General features: G+C 50.4%; 1 protein-coding gene across 9 annotated transcripts in view; it reads left to right on the top strand.

Annotated features, from left to right (window-relative positions):
- The window catches only part of TMCO4 (transmembrane and coiled-coil domains 4), a 105,691-nt gene that overhangs the window by 13,704 nt on the left and 73,823 nt on the right, over window positions 1–18,164 (top strand). For all 9 annotated transcript variants that reach the window (XM_061394785.1, XM_061394815.1, XM_061394806.1 and 6 more), the window contains 3 exons: window positions 9,181–9,358; window positions 16,750–16,924; window positions 17,667–17,694. In XM_061394785.1, the coding sequence (XP_061250769.1) occupies window positions 9,189–9,358; window positions 16,750–16,924; window positions 17,667–17,694 (373 nt within the window). In that variant the 5' untranslated portion in view covers window positions 9,181–9,188. The remainder of the gene's footprint in view (window positions 1–9,180; window positions 9,359–16,749; window positions 16,925–17,666; window positions 17,695–18,164) is intronic.

Below are 18,164 nucleotides of genomic sequence, written 5' to 3' on the forward strand. Positions count from 1 at the left end.
TGGTCCCATCACTTCATGGGAAATAGATGGGGAAACAGTGGCTGACTTTATTTTGGGGGGCTCCAAAATCACTGCAGATGGTGATTGCAGCCATGAAATTAAAAGATGTTTTCTGCTTAGAAGGAAAGTTATGACCAACCTAGATAGCATATTTAAAAGCAGAGACATTACTTTGCCAACAAAGGTCCATCTAGTCAAGGTGATGGTTTTCCCAGTGGTCATGTATGGATGTGAGAGTTGGACGGTGAAGAAAGCTGAGCGCCGAAGAATTGATGCTTTTGAACTGTGGTGTTAGAGAAGACTCTTGAGAGTCCCTTGGACTGCAAGAAGATCCAACCACTCCATCCTAAAGGAGATCAGTCCTGGGTGTTTATTGGGAGGACTGATGTTGAAGCTGAAACTCCAATCCTTTGGTCACCTCATGCAAAGAGTTGACTCATTGGAAAAGACTCTGATGCTGGGAGGGATTGGGGGCAGGAGGAGAAGGGGACGGCAGAGGAAGAGATGGCTGGATGGCATCACTGACTTGATGGACATGGGTTTGGGTAGACTCTGGGAGTTGTTGATGGACATAGAGGCCTGGTGTACTGCAGTTCATGGGGTCGCAGAGTTGGACATGACTGAGCAACTGAACTGAACTGAACTAATGTTGGTAAAGAATCTGCCTGCAATGCAGGAGACCCCGGTTCGATTCCTGGGTCAGGAAGATCCACTGGAGAAGGGATAGGCCACCCACTCCTGCATTCTTGAGCTTCCCTTATGGCTCAGATGGTAAAGAATGTGCTTGCAAGGTGGGAGACCTGGGTTTGATCCCTGGGTTGGGAAGATCCCCTGGAGAAGAGATAGGCTGCCCACTCCAGGATTCTGGCCTGGAGAATGCCATGGACAGTTCAGAGCTGAACTCGACTCAGCGACTTTCACTTGCACACGGTAGTGTGTGCGTCAGGACCGTTAGCGTTTGATGCATCGCCTTGTGGTCTGTGTGCTCTGTGATCGCCTTGTGGTCCGTACGCTCTGTGATTGCCTTGTGGTCCTTATGCTCTGTGATCGCCTTGTGGTCCTTATGCTCTGTGATTGCCTTGTGGTCCGTATGCTCTGTGATCGCCTTGTGGTCCTTATGCTCTGCGATCGCCTTGTGGTCTGTGTGCTCTGTGCTCTGTGAGGCGTTTTTTAGAAACACAGCTGCATCGTATTGTGTATCCCGCGATGTACTGTTAACCACCTCCCTGGAAAAGAGATTCCCTTCGTCCGTGGCACTTGCCAGTTTCTGTGATGGAAATAACCCCTCTGTGGCCCGTTTCAGGCTCCCAGCATCACTGAATGCAGATCTGGGAGAGGTGCCAGTCTGAGCTGACATCAGCACACCATATTATGATTTAAAATCATAATCCATCAGGGACTTCCCTGGCAGTCCAGTGGTTAAGACCTCTACTTCCCATGCAGGGGGTGTGGGTTCGATCCCTGGCTGGGGAGCTAAGATTCCACATGCCTCCAGGCCAAAAAACCATAACATAAAACAGAAGCAGTATTGTAACAAATTCATAGACTTTAAAATGGTCCCCATCAAAAAAAAAATTTAAAAAAAATCTCTTCATTCTGATCTTATAGTCAATACACAGTCATTATTGAAAATTCATAAAATTTAAACATAGAAAAGATTAAAATCATACAGAATCTGTAGCCACCAACCCCCACCCGCCCCACTCCACCCCAGCGTACAGACAGTCAGTGTCAGCCACCCTGCTGTAAGTCCAACCATCCCCTCCATGCAGGTCGAGACATGAAATAACTGTCTTAAGAGTTTAAAAGCAATACAGCTCTGTGGCACTGGGGAAATCCAGAAGAGTCTCTGGTATCCCACCATCCAGAGATCCCCGTGATGACTGTTCTTCCAGGCGTTTTACTTGTCTATCTTTTTAATATGGCTGGACTTGTGGCTTGAATCTCCTGGTTTACAGTCATACTACATGCTCGTGCCTCGTAGGAAGGTAACATCCAGGGGAAGGATGTTACCGATGGTAATTGATTAAAAACCCTTTGGAGGGTTAAGAGTCTGCACTTCCACTGCAGGGGCCTTGGGTTCGATTCCTGGTCTGGGAACTAAGGTTCTACAGGCCACACGGCATGGCCAAAAAGAGACCTGAAGAGGCAGAAAGTATTCTGGCTCCTTGAACATAGAAAATGGCCTGTTAGGATGAAGCTCAGATTATTTGAAGTTTGGGTCGCTGAGCATCTTTGGGCGTCCTTGGGCTGAGCGTTATTGGGTCGCTGAGCATCTTTTTGGTTCTTCAGAAACACCTTCTCTCCGCTCCCGCTGGGCTCTGGGGCGTCTCTGGGTAATTCAGGTGCTGGGCCCTTGTTCCATCTGCCTTCCTCATCTGATGCTCGAGGGAAGGGTGAGGAGTGCCTTTCCAAAGAGAATAACCAGGAAAATCTAGCTTTTGTTGACACCTCAAAACTCGTTCATTCACTTGCTCACGTCACAGGCGATTTCTGAGCACTCACTGCATGGCACGCAAATGGCTGGGCCCCGGAATACTGGTGTGGAGGAGATCCAGTGCCAGCCCTCTGCCGCCAGGCTAGCCAAGCAGCGGGTGCAGCACCCATGGCTCAGGGTATGAAGACTTGGAACCGAAAATTCATGCCAAGAGCCAGGCTGCTCTCGATGAATGATCGATGCCTACAGACCTGGGGGACAAAGGTCAGAAGTAGGGTCAGGGCTCCCCTGGGCCCTGGGGCTAACCTCCCTCTTTCCCACAGGCCTCCTCCCAGTCCCACACCCTATGGACCTGCGGGCTGGTTTTTCTGGTTTGTTCCTCCAAGGCAATTTGCGTATTTCTCCAGGAACTTCCAAGAAGCTGAACAGCCTGTTTTCAGACTTAGAGAGAAGGGAGGCCAAGGTTGTTTCTTGAAATCTGGATAAGCATTATATAAGGTTTCTTTCTCTTCAGAACTTTCGTCATTGTTTAAAATGATCTTTCTTTTTCAGTGTTCTCTTTCTATTTTCTTTCCAAGTCCTGGTGTGGAATAGAATGATCTTCCTTTAAATGTTTTGAGTTTACCTGCCGTCTGTCTCCCTGCTACAGTGTATCTGCATGCTGGAAGGTGCTTGTCCGTGTGTCTTAGTCACTGCTGGCTCCCCAGCATGTAAGACAGCACCTGTAATATTTATTGTACTCATCTGGTACGTGTTTGGTAAATTAACTGATTGATTTGAAGTGGAGGTGAACATTTAATTTGGGTTTATTTTAAGTTGAGGTTCTCAAATTCTATAGCAATGCCGCACTGCTTGTTTCTTTTGAATTGATTATGGACTCACGGGCAGTTGCAGAAATAGCGCTGAGAGGCCCAGTGCACCCTCCCTCAGCTCTGCACGCGGCCCTGGCCTGCACTGTCGGGTTGGACTCCTCAGCTAGGCGCGCTTGGTCCCCTCAGGGTGTAGCCCCTGGCAGCTTCCCCTCCAACCTCATTTCTTCCCTCCCCGCCTCTACACCCACCCATTGCCCAAGCCCTGGCTACACTGAGCATCCTTTTGGTTCTTCAAAAGCATCTTCTGTCTTCTCCGTTTGGGACTGACACGTTGTCTCCTCTGCCGGAACACTCTCTTCCCACTGACCCCGCTCCATCTGAGGTCGCCTTCTCCGGGAAGCCAGTGCCGGGCTCTCCTCTGCGTGTCTGGCTGTCTGGGTTTCCTCTGCAGCAGCACTTGCCCCACTGCTTTGCCGTCGTCTGGTACCTGTCTGTGTCTGCCACTGTGCTGTTTCTCCTCCTAGATCGCCTTCTCCAGCCCGTCTTAGCTCCTGCAGGCGTCTGCTGGAACGGCCCCTTTCGCCTGATGCCACTGCCACCCCCTCCTTCCTCATCACTGCGTACTCCGCTCTCCCTGGTTGCTCTTCCCTGGCCGTCACCGAGTACTTGACTGAATATTTACCTGTTTATCTGCTTACTTCCTCATCACTTGCCTCCTGGTGACTCAGATGGTAAAGAATCCACCTGCCGTGCAGGAGACCCCAGGCTCTCAGTGCAGGTGCAGTCTTCAGGTGGGGAAGAGCCCCTGGAGGAGGGCATGGCCGCCCACTCCAGTATTCCTGCCTGGAGAATCCCATGGACAGGGGAGCCTGGCGGGCTACAGTCCATAGGGTTGCAAAGAGTCGGGCACGACTGAGCGACTAACACTTTCACTTATTACTTATTTATTTAGTGACTGTTCAGAGCATGGATCATGCATTCAGTTCCTCTGAGTGAAAATAATCTCAGTTCCACCTCTTAGTAGCTGTGTGATTATGGGCAAGTTACTTAAATTACTATGATTATGACATATCAGTATAGTAATGCCTGTCTCCCTCCTGAATGTGAGCCCCTTGAGGGCAGGAAATTTGTCAGTTTTGTCCCATGATCTGCCCCAAGCCTGCCCAGAACAGGGCATCCTGCATCATATATCCTTCATTCATCCAGCAAGTAGTGTTTGAACAGCAACCGTATTCCACGGCTGGCTCAGAAAGCTCTGGGTACAGCAGTGAAAAAACACCCAGGGCCTGCCTCGGGGAGTTAGCATTCTCCTTATGCACACAAGTAAACAAATACTCTAAAAATATATTACTTAAGACGGAAGTAAGTATTACAAAAATAGAACAGGGTACTGGGTTAGAGAAGCAGAGTAGCTTGGCCTAGAGGAGGTGACATTCGGGCTGAAGCCAGAATGATGTGAAGGACGAATGCAAAGTGTCCCGGGCTGGGAGGACAGCAGGTGCAGAGGCCCAGGGGGAGGACCAGCTTGCGTATTTGAAGAGCAGAAAGACAGTCAGTGTGGCTCTAGTGCAGCGAGCGCGGTGGGCAGGGGGTGTACAGGCTGGGATTTAGAGGCAGGCAGAGGCCAGACCAGGACTGTGTAGACCACCATGAAAGGACTGGTCTTCATCCTGGGGCGATGGGAGGCCTCTGGAGGACTTTAAGCAGCGGAGTGACATGACCGCTATGTGTGACAACAAGGCCGCTCGGGCTGCTGTGCAGAGAATGGATTTATAGGGGCGTCACGAGTGTGTTTTGTTGAATGGATGAACGAACGGATGAATGGATGAATTTGGCCTGAGCTGAGTTCTTCGGGCACTCAGCACACCCTCTTCCCCGCTGTGGTTAGAGGCAGGCCAGCTTAGGATTCTCTGATTAGAAGGCTGTGTCTTCTCGAGCTGAGACCTAACATAGGGTCAATAAAATACCACCGTGGGCTCCTCTGGGTAGGAGCAGCAGTTACTCCAGTCTCCAAGTGGCATGTGGTGGTGTTGATTAAAGGTAGTAGGAATCGCCGAGTCTGCTGACATCAAGGCCATGCACTGTCCCCGGTCATCATCTTAGTTCATGGTTTGTTGCTGTGCCCTTTGTTCACGGCCATGGTCTGTGCTGATTATCTGAGCCAGGGAGTTCAGTTCAGTTGCTCAGTCATGTCTGACTCTTTGTGACCCCATGGACTGCAGCACACCAGGCCTCCCTGTCCATCACCAGCTCCCGGATCTTGCTCAAACTCATGTCCAGCAAATCGGTGATGCCATCCAACCATCTCATCCTCTGTCATCCGCTTTTCCTCCCGCCTTCAATTTTTCCCAGCATCAGGGTCTTTGCCAGTGAGTCAGTTCTTCGCATCAGGTGGCCAAAGTATTGGAATTTAAGCTTCAGCATCAGTCCAGCCAGTGAATATTCAGAATTGATTTCCTTTAGGATGGACTGATTTGATCTCCTTGAAAAGCTATGACCAACCTAGAGAGCATATTGAAAAGCAGAGACGTTACTTTGCCGACAAAGGTCCGTCTAGTCAAGGCTATAGTTTTTCCATTGGTCATGTATGGATGTGAGAGTTGGACTGTGAAGAAAGCTGAGCGCCGAAGAATTGATGCTTTTGAACTGTGATATTGGAGAAGACTCTTGAGAATCCCTTGGACAGCAAGGAGCTAGGGAAATCCACTCCAAAAGATCTTGAACCTGGGTTCCTGGAGCAACCGTTGGAGGCCAGTCTTGCTGGGTGACATTGGGCAAGGTCTTAACCTGTCTGGCCCTCAGTTTCTCCATCTGAAATGAAGGGAGGAGAATCCCTGTGCCTGATGCAGAGGAGAGAACATGGGGTTTGGAACCAAAGTCTGGTTTGATTTTCATCACGTACTTATTGTGTGACCTTGGGGAAATCACTTGACCTCTCTGAGCTTGTAGTTACAGGAGAGAGTCATAATGCCTCACATGCTACTTAACCTTACCTGGCAATTGTAAGAATTAAATGGATTTACAGTGCTTTGTGAGCTGTTAGCCTGCTGTCCAGATGTTGGCTTGTGGCTTTAACTAGCTCAGAGTTATTTTGAAAAACAGATGCCATGTTAGCTGCCAACAAACTTTTAAATAATCCCTCCATAGATGAAATATTTTGAGAACAAAAGATTTTATTGCTCAGCTGGATGAGAATGAATTGTGAGCCAAAGTCAGTGTGGCATATGGGTATTAAACTAGAAATCTCTGGGCAATAAGACGAATGTTTAAAACGGAGATGGTGCAAAACAAACAAACAAAAAAAACAAGAGATGGTGGGTGAGATGTCTGGCTAAGAGGTCTAGCTTTGGGTTCTATTGTGCTGTTCTCTGGCATATGACCCGGGCCCAGATCCTCCTCCTCTGAGCCTGTTCCCCCAGGAACAGGGAGAAAGTGTTAGTGTGTTAGTACCTGGCTCGTAGAGCCAGCTGAGACAGTGTGTGTTAAAACGCAGCCTGGGGGCCTGGCATCCAGCGACGGGTCCCTTTGGTTGCCTCTTACTCTTATTTATGCCCCTTTGCTGCATGCCAGGCACAGTGCTGAGCACTTGTTTGTTGATAATTTTATTAATTTATTTCTTTAACATTAATGTAGTGTGAGCCCAGTGCCAAGTTCTGTCTTTTCAGTGCTTTATAAATACTGACTTGCACGGCGGTGTTCCTCGTTGCTTGCACAGATCTTCCAGACACATACTATTATAGTTCATTTGTAGGTGAAGGAATCTCAGTGCAGAGAGGTTGAGCTTCCCCAAGTCCCACACCTTCTTCCCATCACACTGTCTGCCTGGTCCTGAGCCTGCATTTGTATCTGCAGTGCCTGTGGTCTGGCTACCCTTCCTGGTCCCCCCTCCCAGGGCCCTTGGAGGCCTGGCTTGGCGGGGTTTGTCCCTATGCCTGCCTTCCCTCCGTCCACTTCAGCCGCCGGCAAAGAAGAACAGAGTAGAGGGAGGGGCAGAGGGAGGGCAGGGAGGCCTTACTCTCTCCCTGCCCCTCTTCTGTGGCTGCGCTGGGCTTCTCTGCGGCATGCCATGCCGGCTTCTCTCGTGTGCCGCATGGACTCCAGAGAGCTCGGGCTCAGTTGTTGCGGTGGGGCTTAGTTGCCCCTCAGAATGTGGGATCTTGGTTTCCCAATCAGGGGTCGAACTCACGTCTCCTGCATCGGAAAGCAGATTCTTAACCACTGGACCACCAGGGAAGTCCCCCAAATACACAAATCTTAAGTATACAGTTCAGTGGATTTTAAAATCACCACCTGGGTCAAGAAACAGAACGTTTTCTTCACCTAGAAGCCTTTCTGTATCCCTTCTGGGCCAGTATTCCTCCAATGGCAACCCCTCTTCTGACCCTTCTCGCTATAGATTGGTTTGACCTATTCTTCAAGTTCATATAAACATAATTCTACAGTATACGCTCTAGCGAATGACTGTCTGCTTATCATTAAGATTCACTCGTGTTGAAGCCTGTGCGTCAGGCTTTGTTCTTTTTCATTGCTGTGTACATTCCATGGCATGACTAGACATAGGACGTCCGATCCACCCGTGGGTGAACGTGTGGGTGGTTTCATTTAGGACTGTTACGAATGAAGTTTCTCTGAGCATTCATGTACATGTCTTTTGGGGGACATAAGCCCTCATTTCTCAGGAGTGGAATTGCTGGGGTGTAGGGAAGACATTTGGAGAAGGCAATGGCATCCCACTCCAGTACTCTTGCCTGGAAAGTCCCATGGATGGAGGAGCCTGGTAGGCTGCAGTCCATGGGGTTGCTAAGAGTTGGACACAACTAAGCAACTTCACTTTCACTTTTCACTTTCATGCATCGGAGAAGGAAATGGCAACCCACTCCAGTGTTCTTGCCTGGAGGATCCCAGGGACGGGGGAGCCTGGTGGGCTGCCGTCTGTGGGGTCACTCAGAGTCAGACACGACTGAAGCGACTTAGCAGCAGCAGCAGCAGGGAAGACATTTGTTTAACTTTACTGGATAAAGTGAGACCATTTTGCCTATGGTTATACCAAGTTACATTTTCCCCAGCTGCATATGAAAGTTCTATTTGCTGCTTGTTCTGTTAGTATTATAGGTCTTTTTTAGTTTTAACCATTCTGATAGGCGAATGGACTTGGGCTTTTTTCCTTTTAAAATTTGTTTGCTGGGTCAGGTGTTAGTTGCAAGATCTTTAGTCTTCGGCATTCGAGCCCTTGGTTGCAGCATGTGGGATCTAGTTCCCCAACCAGGGATTGAACCCAGGCCCCCTGCACTAGGGGAGTGGAGTCCGAGCCGCTGACCACCAGGGACATCCCTCACTGGAGGTTTTCATTTCCATGTCCTCAGTGGGTGATTCACACTCCGCCAGTATGTTTGCAAGTTCTGTCTTTTTTCTTCGTCAGCACTTGGTGTTGTCAGGTTTTCAAGTTTAGCCATTCTGATGGGTGAGTAGCCATGTCTTACTGGGGTTTTTATTTTTGTTTCTCTGATTCATGATGATGTTGAACATCTCTGCACGTGCTGTTATAGACCACTTTTGTAAAGATACATGATATCTTTTGTGAAGTACCTATTCAGGTCTTTTGCTGGCAAAACTAATACAATTATGTAAAGTTTAAAAATTAAATAAAATTAAAAAAAAAAAAAGAAAAAAAAATTTGCTTTGTTTCTTTTTCTCAGTGACTTGTAAGAGTTGTTATCCTTCTGGGGATATTCAGCCTTTGTGATAAACACATTTGAAAATATCTCCCCCTCCCCCACCGCCCAGTCTCTTAAAGATGATAACTAGAAGTTTTTCATTTGAATGAGGGCTGATCCATCCATTTTCTCTTTTATGATGGGTAGTTTGTGTCCTGTTGAAGGAGGCTTTGCCAACCTGCTGAAAGCAGCCTTTCACTGGGATTTTTCCCTGCAGGACTGGAAATGGCCGCAAGGGACGGGTCGGGCCCGAGGCTGCCCCGGGTGGCTGAGCCAGGTGTGGAGGGGGAGCCGCGTCTGCCCACGGGCCGGGAGCTGACCGAGGCCAACCGCTTCACCTACGCCGCCCTCTGCGGCATCTCCTTGTCCCAGCTCTTTCCAGAGCCCGAGCAAAGGTGAGTGCTTCTATCTCACAGAGAGAGATATTTCAAGTCGTGCTATTTCAAGGAGATGATTTCTGGCAGCCAGGCAGCCTTCCAGGTGCTACCAGACGGTACAAAGGGGACAAAGCCGTTGTCCTCGCCTTTAGGGAACTCACATCGTAGGGGGACAGCGATCCCTCATTCGGTACCCACTCCTTGATACCTTCACAAGGCATTTAAGGAGCACCTGCTGTTTGACCAGGCACCGCTTGAAGCACATGAAAAGTGTTCGTGAATAAGATCAACAGGGCCACCTCTGCCCCTACACTCAAGGAGGACACCCCCTAATGCAGGACAAGATGTCTCTGCATTCAGTGAGCACCTATTGTATACTGAGGATTGTGAAAGGCCCTGTGGAGAACGCAAAGAAAAGCAAGGCCTGGCTCCTGTTCTCCTGGTGCTTACAATCAGGGGGCTAAACCAGGTGTCTGGGTTTGTGTGTTTTGTTTTGTTTTCATTTTTATTCACTTATTTATGTATTTATGACCGTGCCGGGTCTCCGTTACTGCGCTTGGGCTTGCTCTAGTTGCAGCGAGCAGGGCTTCTCCCTGACTGCGGTGCGCATTGCCTCACTTCTCCTATTGCTGGGCGCGGGCTCTAGGGCGTGCCGTCTTCAGCAGTTGCAGTGTGTGGGCTCCATTCCCCAAAGTGAAAGGGAAAGTCGCTCAGTCATGTCTGACTCTTTGTGACCCCATGGACTATACAGTCCATGGAATCCGCCAGGCCAGAATACTGGAGTGGGTAGCCTATCCCTTCTCCAGGGGATCTTCCCAACCCAGGAATCGAACCAGGGTCTCCTGCATTGCAAGCGGATTCTTTACCAACTGAGCTATAAGGGAAGCCCTGGCATGTGGAATATTCCAGGACTAGGGGTCAAACTGTGTCCCCTGCATTGGAAGGCGGATTCTTAACCACTAGAACCACCAGGGAAGTCCCCGGTTGACTGGTTTAAGAGTGGATGGATGGGCTAAGTGCTGCGATGGGGGTAGGTTCAGTGAGTGTTAGGATCAGAATAGTAGAGTGGCTAGGAGCGTGGGCTTGGCCTTCAGGGATGTGCAGGGGAAAGTTTGGAGGGCCGGAGGGGGTTGTTGGAAAGCTGGTGAAGCTGTTTGGAGAAACCAGGACAGTGATCCGGAGGTGGAGGAACAAAGATGAGGCAGCCTTTCTCTGGGCTGGGGACAGCTTGGGTGCTGTGGAGGAGCAGATGGGGCTGGGGACAGCTTGGGTGCTGTGCAGGGGCAGGCGGAGCCCCCAGACTGGGACGGAGGGCGTCGGAGCACACAGATAGTGTTGCTGAGGCCGGAAGTGGTGGGTTTTGGGGACAGGAAGTAGAAGAAGGTTTTGCTTCTGCATTATTTCCAGGAGCCGCGCCCCCTCAGTCCCAGCATGGGCCCCTTGAGTAAACTCCTCTGTGCCTTGAGTCTTAGCTGGGCTTTTTTTTTTTTTTATCTTTGTCATCCTCACTGGACCAAACACTTGCGCGTATTCATCTCCTTGGGGGTCACCTCCAGGAAGCCTTCCCAGACCCTCCTCACCTCCCGGACAGGATGCATCTCCACCTGTCTGTCCAGTGACCTGCCCCCATGACCCCCGGCACACTGCACTGCAGCTCTTCCCATACCTGCCGCCCCACTTCTGTCCCTGGAGGGCAGGAACTGCCCTGCTCATCGCTTGAGCGCCCAGTGCCTTGCACACAGCTTGGTGTAGCGAAGACAGTAAAGATTTGTGAAAGGAAGGAGTGGATACATACTGACTCTGTTAGCACAGGAGACAAACCACGGGATTTGGACTCAGATCTGGGTTCAAATCCTACCCCTGCCACTTTGCGATGACATGTGACCCCTGGCAGGTTATTTGGCTTCCCTAAGCATCTGTGTCTTCAGCTGTAAAGTGGGGCTAGTGATGCCCACCCTGCAGGGTAGTTCCCAGAGTCAGATGAGATAATGTAGGTAAAGCATGTAGCACAGTGTTTGGCCCACAGTAGGCACTCGATAAATGTTAATGCTTACTAACTCTGTGACTTGCTTCATTTGTTCAGTTTCCTTATCTATAAAATGAACTGGAACTGACCCCTACCAGTCAGGGAGCTTTGGGCTGTAAGTAACAGGACACTGTACCAAAAGAGATTTAAATAATAAGAGGTTTTTCTCACTTGATAAGAAATCAAAAGGAAGAGAGTTCCAGGGTTGATAGAGTGCCTCAAAAAGCCTTTGGGTTGGCTTCTCTGTAGCTCTCCTGACCTTCCTCTCCTGATCACAGAATGGCTGCTGCAGTGCCGTACATCACACCCTCACAGAATAAGACTCGAGGCGAGAAGGGGAGGACGAGGATGCTCTGCAAGTCTCTCTCATTAGGGAGGAACTCTTTCCCAGGATACCCTGCAAAGGCTTCCCCTTTTATGTCATTGGTTAGAGCCAGTCAGATGCACTAGCCTTGCCTGGAAGGGAGGCATGGAAAAACTAAAGACACTTGTCATTCTCTGTCTCCATCATGGGAGGGGGCTTCTACTGGCCCAGAAGAAGGGGCTGGGGAATCACTGCTGCTGAAAAGCAGCCATCCATCAGAGAGGGTGGTCCTGGGGAAGGAATGTGTGGATGGCCGCTGCAGAGCCTGGCACAGAAAGTAAAGAAAGTGAAGTTGCTCAGTCGTGTCCAGCTCTTTGCAGCCCCATGGACTGTAGCCTGCCAGGTTCCTCCATCCATGGGATTTTCTAGGCCAGAGTACTGGAGTGCGTTGCCATTTCCTTCTTCAGGAGATCTTCCCAACCCAGGATTGAACTCTGGTCTCCCGCATTGTAAGCAGACCTTTACTGTCTGAGCCACCAGGGAAGTCCTGGTTTCTTCCTTTCTTTCCTTCTTTCTGGAGATTAGAATTTATCTCGTTGGGTGTTCTGTTCCTGAGCAAGCGAGGGTCCAACTCCTGCAAGGGTCCCGCTCTCTGCCTGCTCCAACCCATACCTGTGCCATACTTCAGTTCCGTTCCGTTCAGTCGCTCAGTCGTGTCCGACTCTTTGCGACCCCATGAATCGCAGCACGCCAGGCCTCCCTGTCCATCACCAACTCCCGGAGTCCACCCAAACCCACGTCCATCGAGTCAGTGATGCCATCCAGCCATCTCATCCTCTGTCGTCCCCTTCTCCTCCTGCCCCCAATCCCTCCCAGCATCAGAGTCTTTTCCAATGAGTCAACTCTTCGCATGAGGTGGCCAAAGGACTGGAGTTTCAGCTTTAGCATCATTCCTTCCAAAGAACACTCAGGACTGATCTCCTTTAGAATGGACTGGTTGGATCTCCTTGCAGTCCAAGGGACTCTCAAGAGTCTTCTCCAACACCACAGTTCAAAAGCATCAATTCTTCAGCGCTCAGCTTTCTTCACAGTCCAACTCTCACATCCATACATGACCACTGGACAAACTATCACCTTGACTAGACGGACCTTTGTTGGCAAAGTAATGTCTCTGCTTTTCAATATGCTATCTAGGTTGGTCATAACTTTCCTTCCAAGGAGTAAGCGTCTTTTAATTTCATGGCCGCAATCACCATCTGCAGTGATTTTGGAGCCCCCCAAAATAAAGTCTGACACTGTTTCCACTGTTTCCCCATCTATTTCCCATGAAGTGGTGGGACCGGATGCCATGATCTTCGTTTTCTGAATGTTGAGCTTTAAGCCAACTTTTTCACTCTCCTCTTTCACTTTCATCAAGAGGCTTTTTAGTTCCTTTTCACTTTCTGCCGTAAGGGTGGTGTCATCTGCATATCTGAGGTTATTGATATTTCTCCCAGCAATCTTGATTCCATACTTAGGAAGCTCTTATCTTTCCAGAAGCTGCCCCAATCTGGTAAATCCCTACCTGATAAGCCGGTAGATATGCAGGGGAAGAGCTTTGCTCACTTTGTCCACATAAAGAAATGTTTATGAACCTGAACTGTGTGCCAGGCCTGTGCTGGGCACCACCTCCACCTGGCGGGGCGCAGGGAGAAGCCATTGTTCTGTGTGCCCCCCCCCAAATCCACATCTGGTCGTGAGCGCCCGTGGCTGTGGCTGAGCCCGAAGCATTTGCCTTGGGGGTGTTTCCTTCCTGAAAGTTGAGTGTGTGTGCGTGTTAAGTCACTTGGGTCCTGTCCAGCTCTTTGTGATCCTGCGTAGCCCGCCAGGCTCCTCTGTCCCTGGGTTCTCCAGGCAGGAACACTGGAGTGGGCTTCTGTGCTGCAGCGCAGCATGAGCAGCCCTTTCCACGTGGTTGATCTCGGTCGTCTTAAGACCCAAAACATACTTGGGAAGGGGGCGGTCTCTGTAGTGGTTCAGCATGGCCTCTGGAATCCGAGACTTGGCGGCTTGGACCCTGGAGCTGTCACCTCTGTGGGTCTGAGTATCATCCTTGTTTCTCGAATGAAGGTAAAAATAGTGCTTCCCGCCCTTGTGGGGCTGTATCCAGAAGTCAGCGAGCCCATGGGTATGGAGCAGCTAGCACAGGGGCTGGTGGCTAGTTGCTCTGTGGTCGCCATGGATTCTCATTGCCATTGACTGTCATATGTTTTGACTGGGGCTTCCCTGGTGGCTCAGATGGTAAAGAGTCTGCCTGCAATGCAGGAGACCCGAGTTCAGTCCCTGGGTCAGAAAGATCCTCTGGAGAAGGGAATGACTACCCACCCCAGTATTCTTCACCAACCACATCAGAAGCATTACCAAGACCCCGCCATTCTGCAGTGCTGTTTCCTCGTTTAATAGATTGCCACACTGGCCCATTGTATATGTTCTCATTCGTTTATCCAAAGAAACACCTGTATAAGGCTTTACACCTGCCAGTTTTGTTCTGAGCACGTTACACCTGTTAACTTGGCTAATCCTTTCGACAACCCTATGAAGTAGGTTTCATCCTTCTCGCCGGTGTTTCCAAGGCACAGAGAGGCTGAGTAACTTGCCCAAGATCACACAGCTCACGGCAAAGCTGGATTTGATCAGAGTTCATGCTCTTCACCCTTCCACGCGTGAGATGCAGCGCTTCTCTGCATCCGTGGACGTAGGGCCCAGCCACGCCGCTGCCCTCAGCCCCGAGCCCTTTCTGCATACATGTTGACACAGAAATGACACTGGATCCACTTAGTCATCCCTGCCCCCCACTCACACCCACACGTCACCCCAGGGTAATTCCAGTAATTCCAGCGGGGCAAATCATAGTAACTGTAACAGCGGTAGCTAACATTTATGGAGGGTTATCGTGTGCCGGGTGCTTTTATCTTGTGATTTAATCTTTCTGGCCAATCTCTGAAGCAGCCCTGTTATCATCTTCACTTTACAACAGAGGAAAATGAAGCTGAGAGAAGTGAGGGAGGCTGTGAAGCCAGGCACCGAGGGGCCAGCACTCTCCCAGGGGTCAGGTTTCAGAGCCCAGCTCAGCCCTCTTCACTACCTCCCTTGGTCACCTTGTAAATAAAATGGTGATGCTGGGACTTCCCTGGTGGTCCAGGGCTAAGACTCGGCGCTCCCAATGCAGGGGGCTCAGGTTCAACCCCTGGTCAGGGAGCTAGATCCCACACGCTGCAGCTAAGACCCAGTGCAGCCAAATGAATAAATATGTTTAAAAAAATGTAAATAGTGATGCTAACCAACATTAATTGTCTACCGCGTGCCAAGCCTTGCTTGGGGTGCTTCATATGTAGCTTCTCATTTAATCCTCAAGCAGTTCTATGAAGTCAGTCTCTTACACCCGTTTTCAGGTAAGGAAACCGAGGCACAGAGAGGTCAAGGTACTTTCACAGCCTCGCTCAGCAGTGAAGGACGTTTCCACCGACCGCGGAGGGGGCCACCCACGTGGGCTGGGCCTGCCTTAGCTGCAGAGAGCCACCCTGCCCAGGGTTCTGCCCCCTTCCTGGGGCATCTGTTGTCCGATGACTCTCTAATGTGAGGGTATGAAGGCCCAGCCCTCTCGCCCCACTGGGGGACATCTCTCAGGGGTCACCCCATCTTCAGATCTCCCCACAGGATCAGCTGAGACTTCTGTTGAGACTGGATCTCAGCTCCCTCCCGCCCACCAAGTTCTTCATCCTCCCTGCCCATCCACAGGTGTTGACCCCGAGGGACTCCCAGTAATCATTTCAGAGCTACTTCCTGGAGACCTGGACCAAAACGGTGGTGTTCCCAGGATTTGAACCCGAGTCCTGCACCCACGGCACGGGCCCAGCCTGCAGAGATCTCTCTGCTTGGGCTTTGGCAGCAGCGGCTCTGAGGAATGGGTTGGGTGCGCTGCCTGGGATCCGTGGAGACCAGAGCCAAGCGATGCCAGCGGAGAGCCTCCTAAGGTCACCCCCATGACCAGGAAGCTCACCTTGTTTCTGGGAAACCTTTTCTCGGAACTTGCCTAATCACCTCCTGGCTGACTCTCCTGCTCCACATCCCAGTGGTAGCTTTGAATCAAAGCCTGATGTGGGCTCTGCCAGGGTCCCCAAGATGCCACGAAAGTGAAAAAGTGTCAGTCACTCAGTTGTGTCTGACTCTTTGTGACCCCACGGACTGTAGCCTGCCAGGCTCCTCTGTCCGTGGAATTCTCCAGGCAAGAATACTGGAATGGATTGCCATTCTCTTCTCCAGGGAATCTTCCCCACCCAGGGATCAAACCTGGGTCTCCTGCATTGCAAGCAGATTCTTTACCATCTGAGTCACCAGAGAAGTCCCCCCAAGATGCCATGGGCTTCCTGCATCTCCTGGGGTCCCTTCTGCCCTGGAGTACCCCATCCATCCCCCACCCAGGGACCCCTGTGGGACTCAGCTCAGATACTCACTATGGACAGAGACCCCACGGTAATGGTTGCATAACTTCCTCCATACTTTGTCAACTTCTGCGGCGGCCAGCGTGTTTCTAGAAAGCATGTCTGTGGCTGTTTCCAATAGCAGGAGGTCACCACATCTGCAGGAAGCCTTTTCTGGTCGCCACCCCTCGCCTCCCAGGTGGATTCGGGGCCCCCTCTCTGGACTCATCAGGGCTGGATTCCTGCCTCTGTCCTAGTGTGTCCCATGGCGCTAGACTAGTTAGTTCCGTCTGGGTCTCTACCCCTCGATGAGCTTCTTATCCAAGATCCGTCTTGCTCATTTTTTATTTCACAGCCCTCAGGGCAGGCTGGGCTCAGGGTGTTTGTCAGTAACTAACTGCTCATGGCCCTCATTCCTATGGTTTATCAGCTCCTTGTGGTTAAAGTTTTGGTGGAGTAAGCTCAGATCCGCTCTCCTGAAATCAGGTTTGGCTCTCTCGCTATATTCCATGGGCCACAGTTGCCATGGTTTTTTGTAGATGCCAGCTCTTCACATCCCTTAACATGTCTCGTCTTGTGAGTTGCATGGTCCAGGGTCTCAGCTGTGTTTGTCTTTCAGATCCTTCTGCACAGACTTTGTGGCTGGCCTGGTGAAGTGGCTGGACCTGTCTGAAGCCGTCTTGCCTACCATGACTGCTTTTGCCAGTGGTCTGGGAGGCGAAGGAGCAGACGTGTTTGCTGAGGTTTTGTTGAAGGACCCCGTCTTGAAGGATGACCCACTGGTGATCACTCAGGTACACCCACTGCCCAGGTAGCAGCTGCTGGGGAAAGCAGACAGCTTCCTCTCAAAGTCAGCCTGAATATCACTTCTAGCTGTGTGGGGGGAGTTGAAAGGTTAAATATTGCATCATAATATCTGATGATACGATGATTGTAGCTAGTGTTGAATTATCATTATCGAATATTTACTATTGATTTATTACTTAAACATTGCTTCTTATATGCTAGCATCTTTACTCATATGAACTGATTTAATTCTCAGAGCAATTTTATGAGGTAGGTAAAGTGATCATCCCCATTTTATAGATGAGAACACTGAGGCACAGAGACGTTTAGTAACTTGTTCGAGGTCACACAGCGGATTTGAAGCTTGCCATCTGACTCAGAAGCCCATGTTCCTAGCCGTTAAGCTGCGGTGCCTCTTTTCAGAAGCATCAGCTTTGCTGTGTGCCCTTGGGTGTGTCACTCACCTGCTCCGTGTGCATTTGAAGCAGGCAGACGCTTGACCCGGGCTCTCGGTGCCAGCAGAGCAGATTTAAAACAGCCCTTGCCCTCCTTCATCTGACTCCCTGAAGTTCTCATGCATTTGTTTGGTTATGTGCTGGCTTGTTGGTCTGCCTTGCCACTCAAATGCAGGGCAAAGGTATTTTGTCTGCCTTGTTTTCCCACTTATTGTTAAGAGTCAGTAAATGTATGTCCAGTGAGCAGGCTGGTTACATATCAACCTATCGCTAATTCCTGTTACTTTTCCCTCAGGATCTTCTGAGCTTCTCACTCAAGGATGGTGAGTTGATAGTTCCTAAGTTCTGTAAATTGTGGGCACGTGTCTCCCCCTCAGCCAGGGAAGCCAGGGTTAGGTGTTGCCTCTGTGGTCCCATGCTCGTGGCCTTTTCAGAGCGAGAAAGGGAAGGGAAGCCAGTAGCGCTGGGGGGCCGGGGAGCTCTCCATTCACACCAAGCGCCAGCAGCGTGATGCTCCTTGCGGTTTTACTGATTCCTTACCGCACCCCCAGTCTAACCTTCTCAGTAGCTCTGGAGCCTGGCTCTTGCCCTCCAAGGTCTGTTCTGCTGACATCAGGGAGAAGGAACACAGAATTGAAAATGACATTCCAACAGCCTCTGTACCGTGTAATAAAGGGAAGTTTTAGGGACTTCCCTGGTGGTCCAGGGGTTAAGAATCGGCCTTGCAATGCAGGGGACACGTGTTCAATCCCCCGTCAGGGAACTAAGATCCCACATGCCACAGGGCAGCTAA

The sequence above is a fragment of the Bos javanicus genome, chromosome 2 (genome assembly GCF_032452875.1).
Source record: "Bos javanicus breed banteng chromosome 2, ARS-OSU_banteng_1.0, whole genome shotgun sequence".
NCBI classification, from domain to species: domain Eukaryota; kingdom Metazoa; phylum Chordata; class Mammalia; order Artiodactyla; family Bovidae; genus Bos; species Bos javanicus.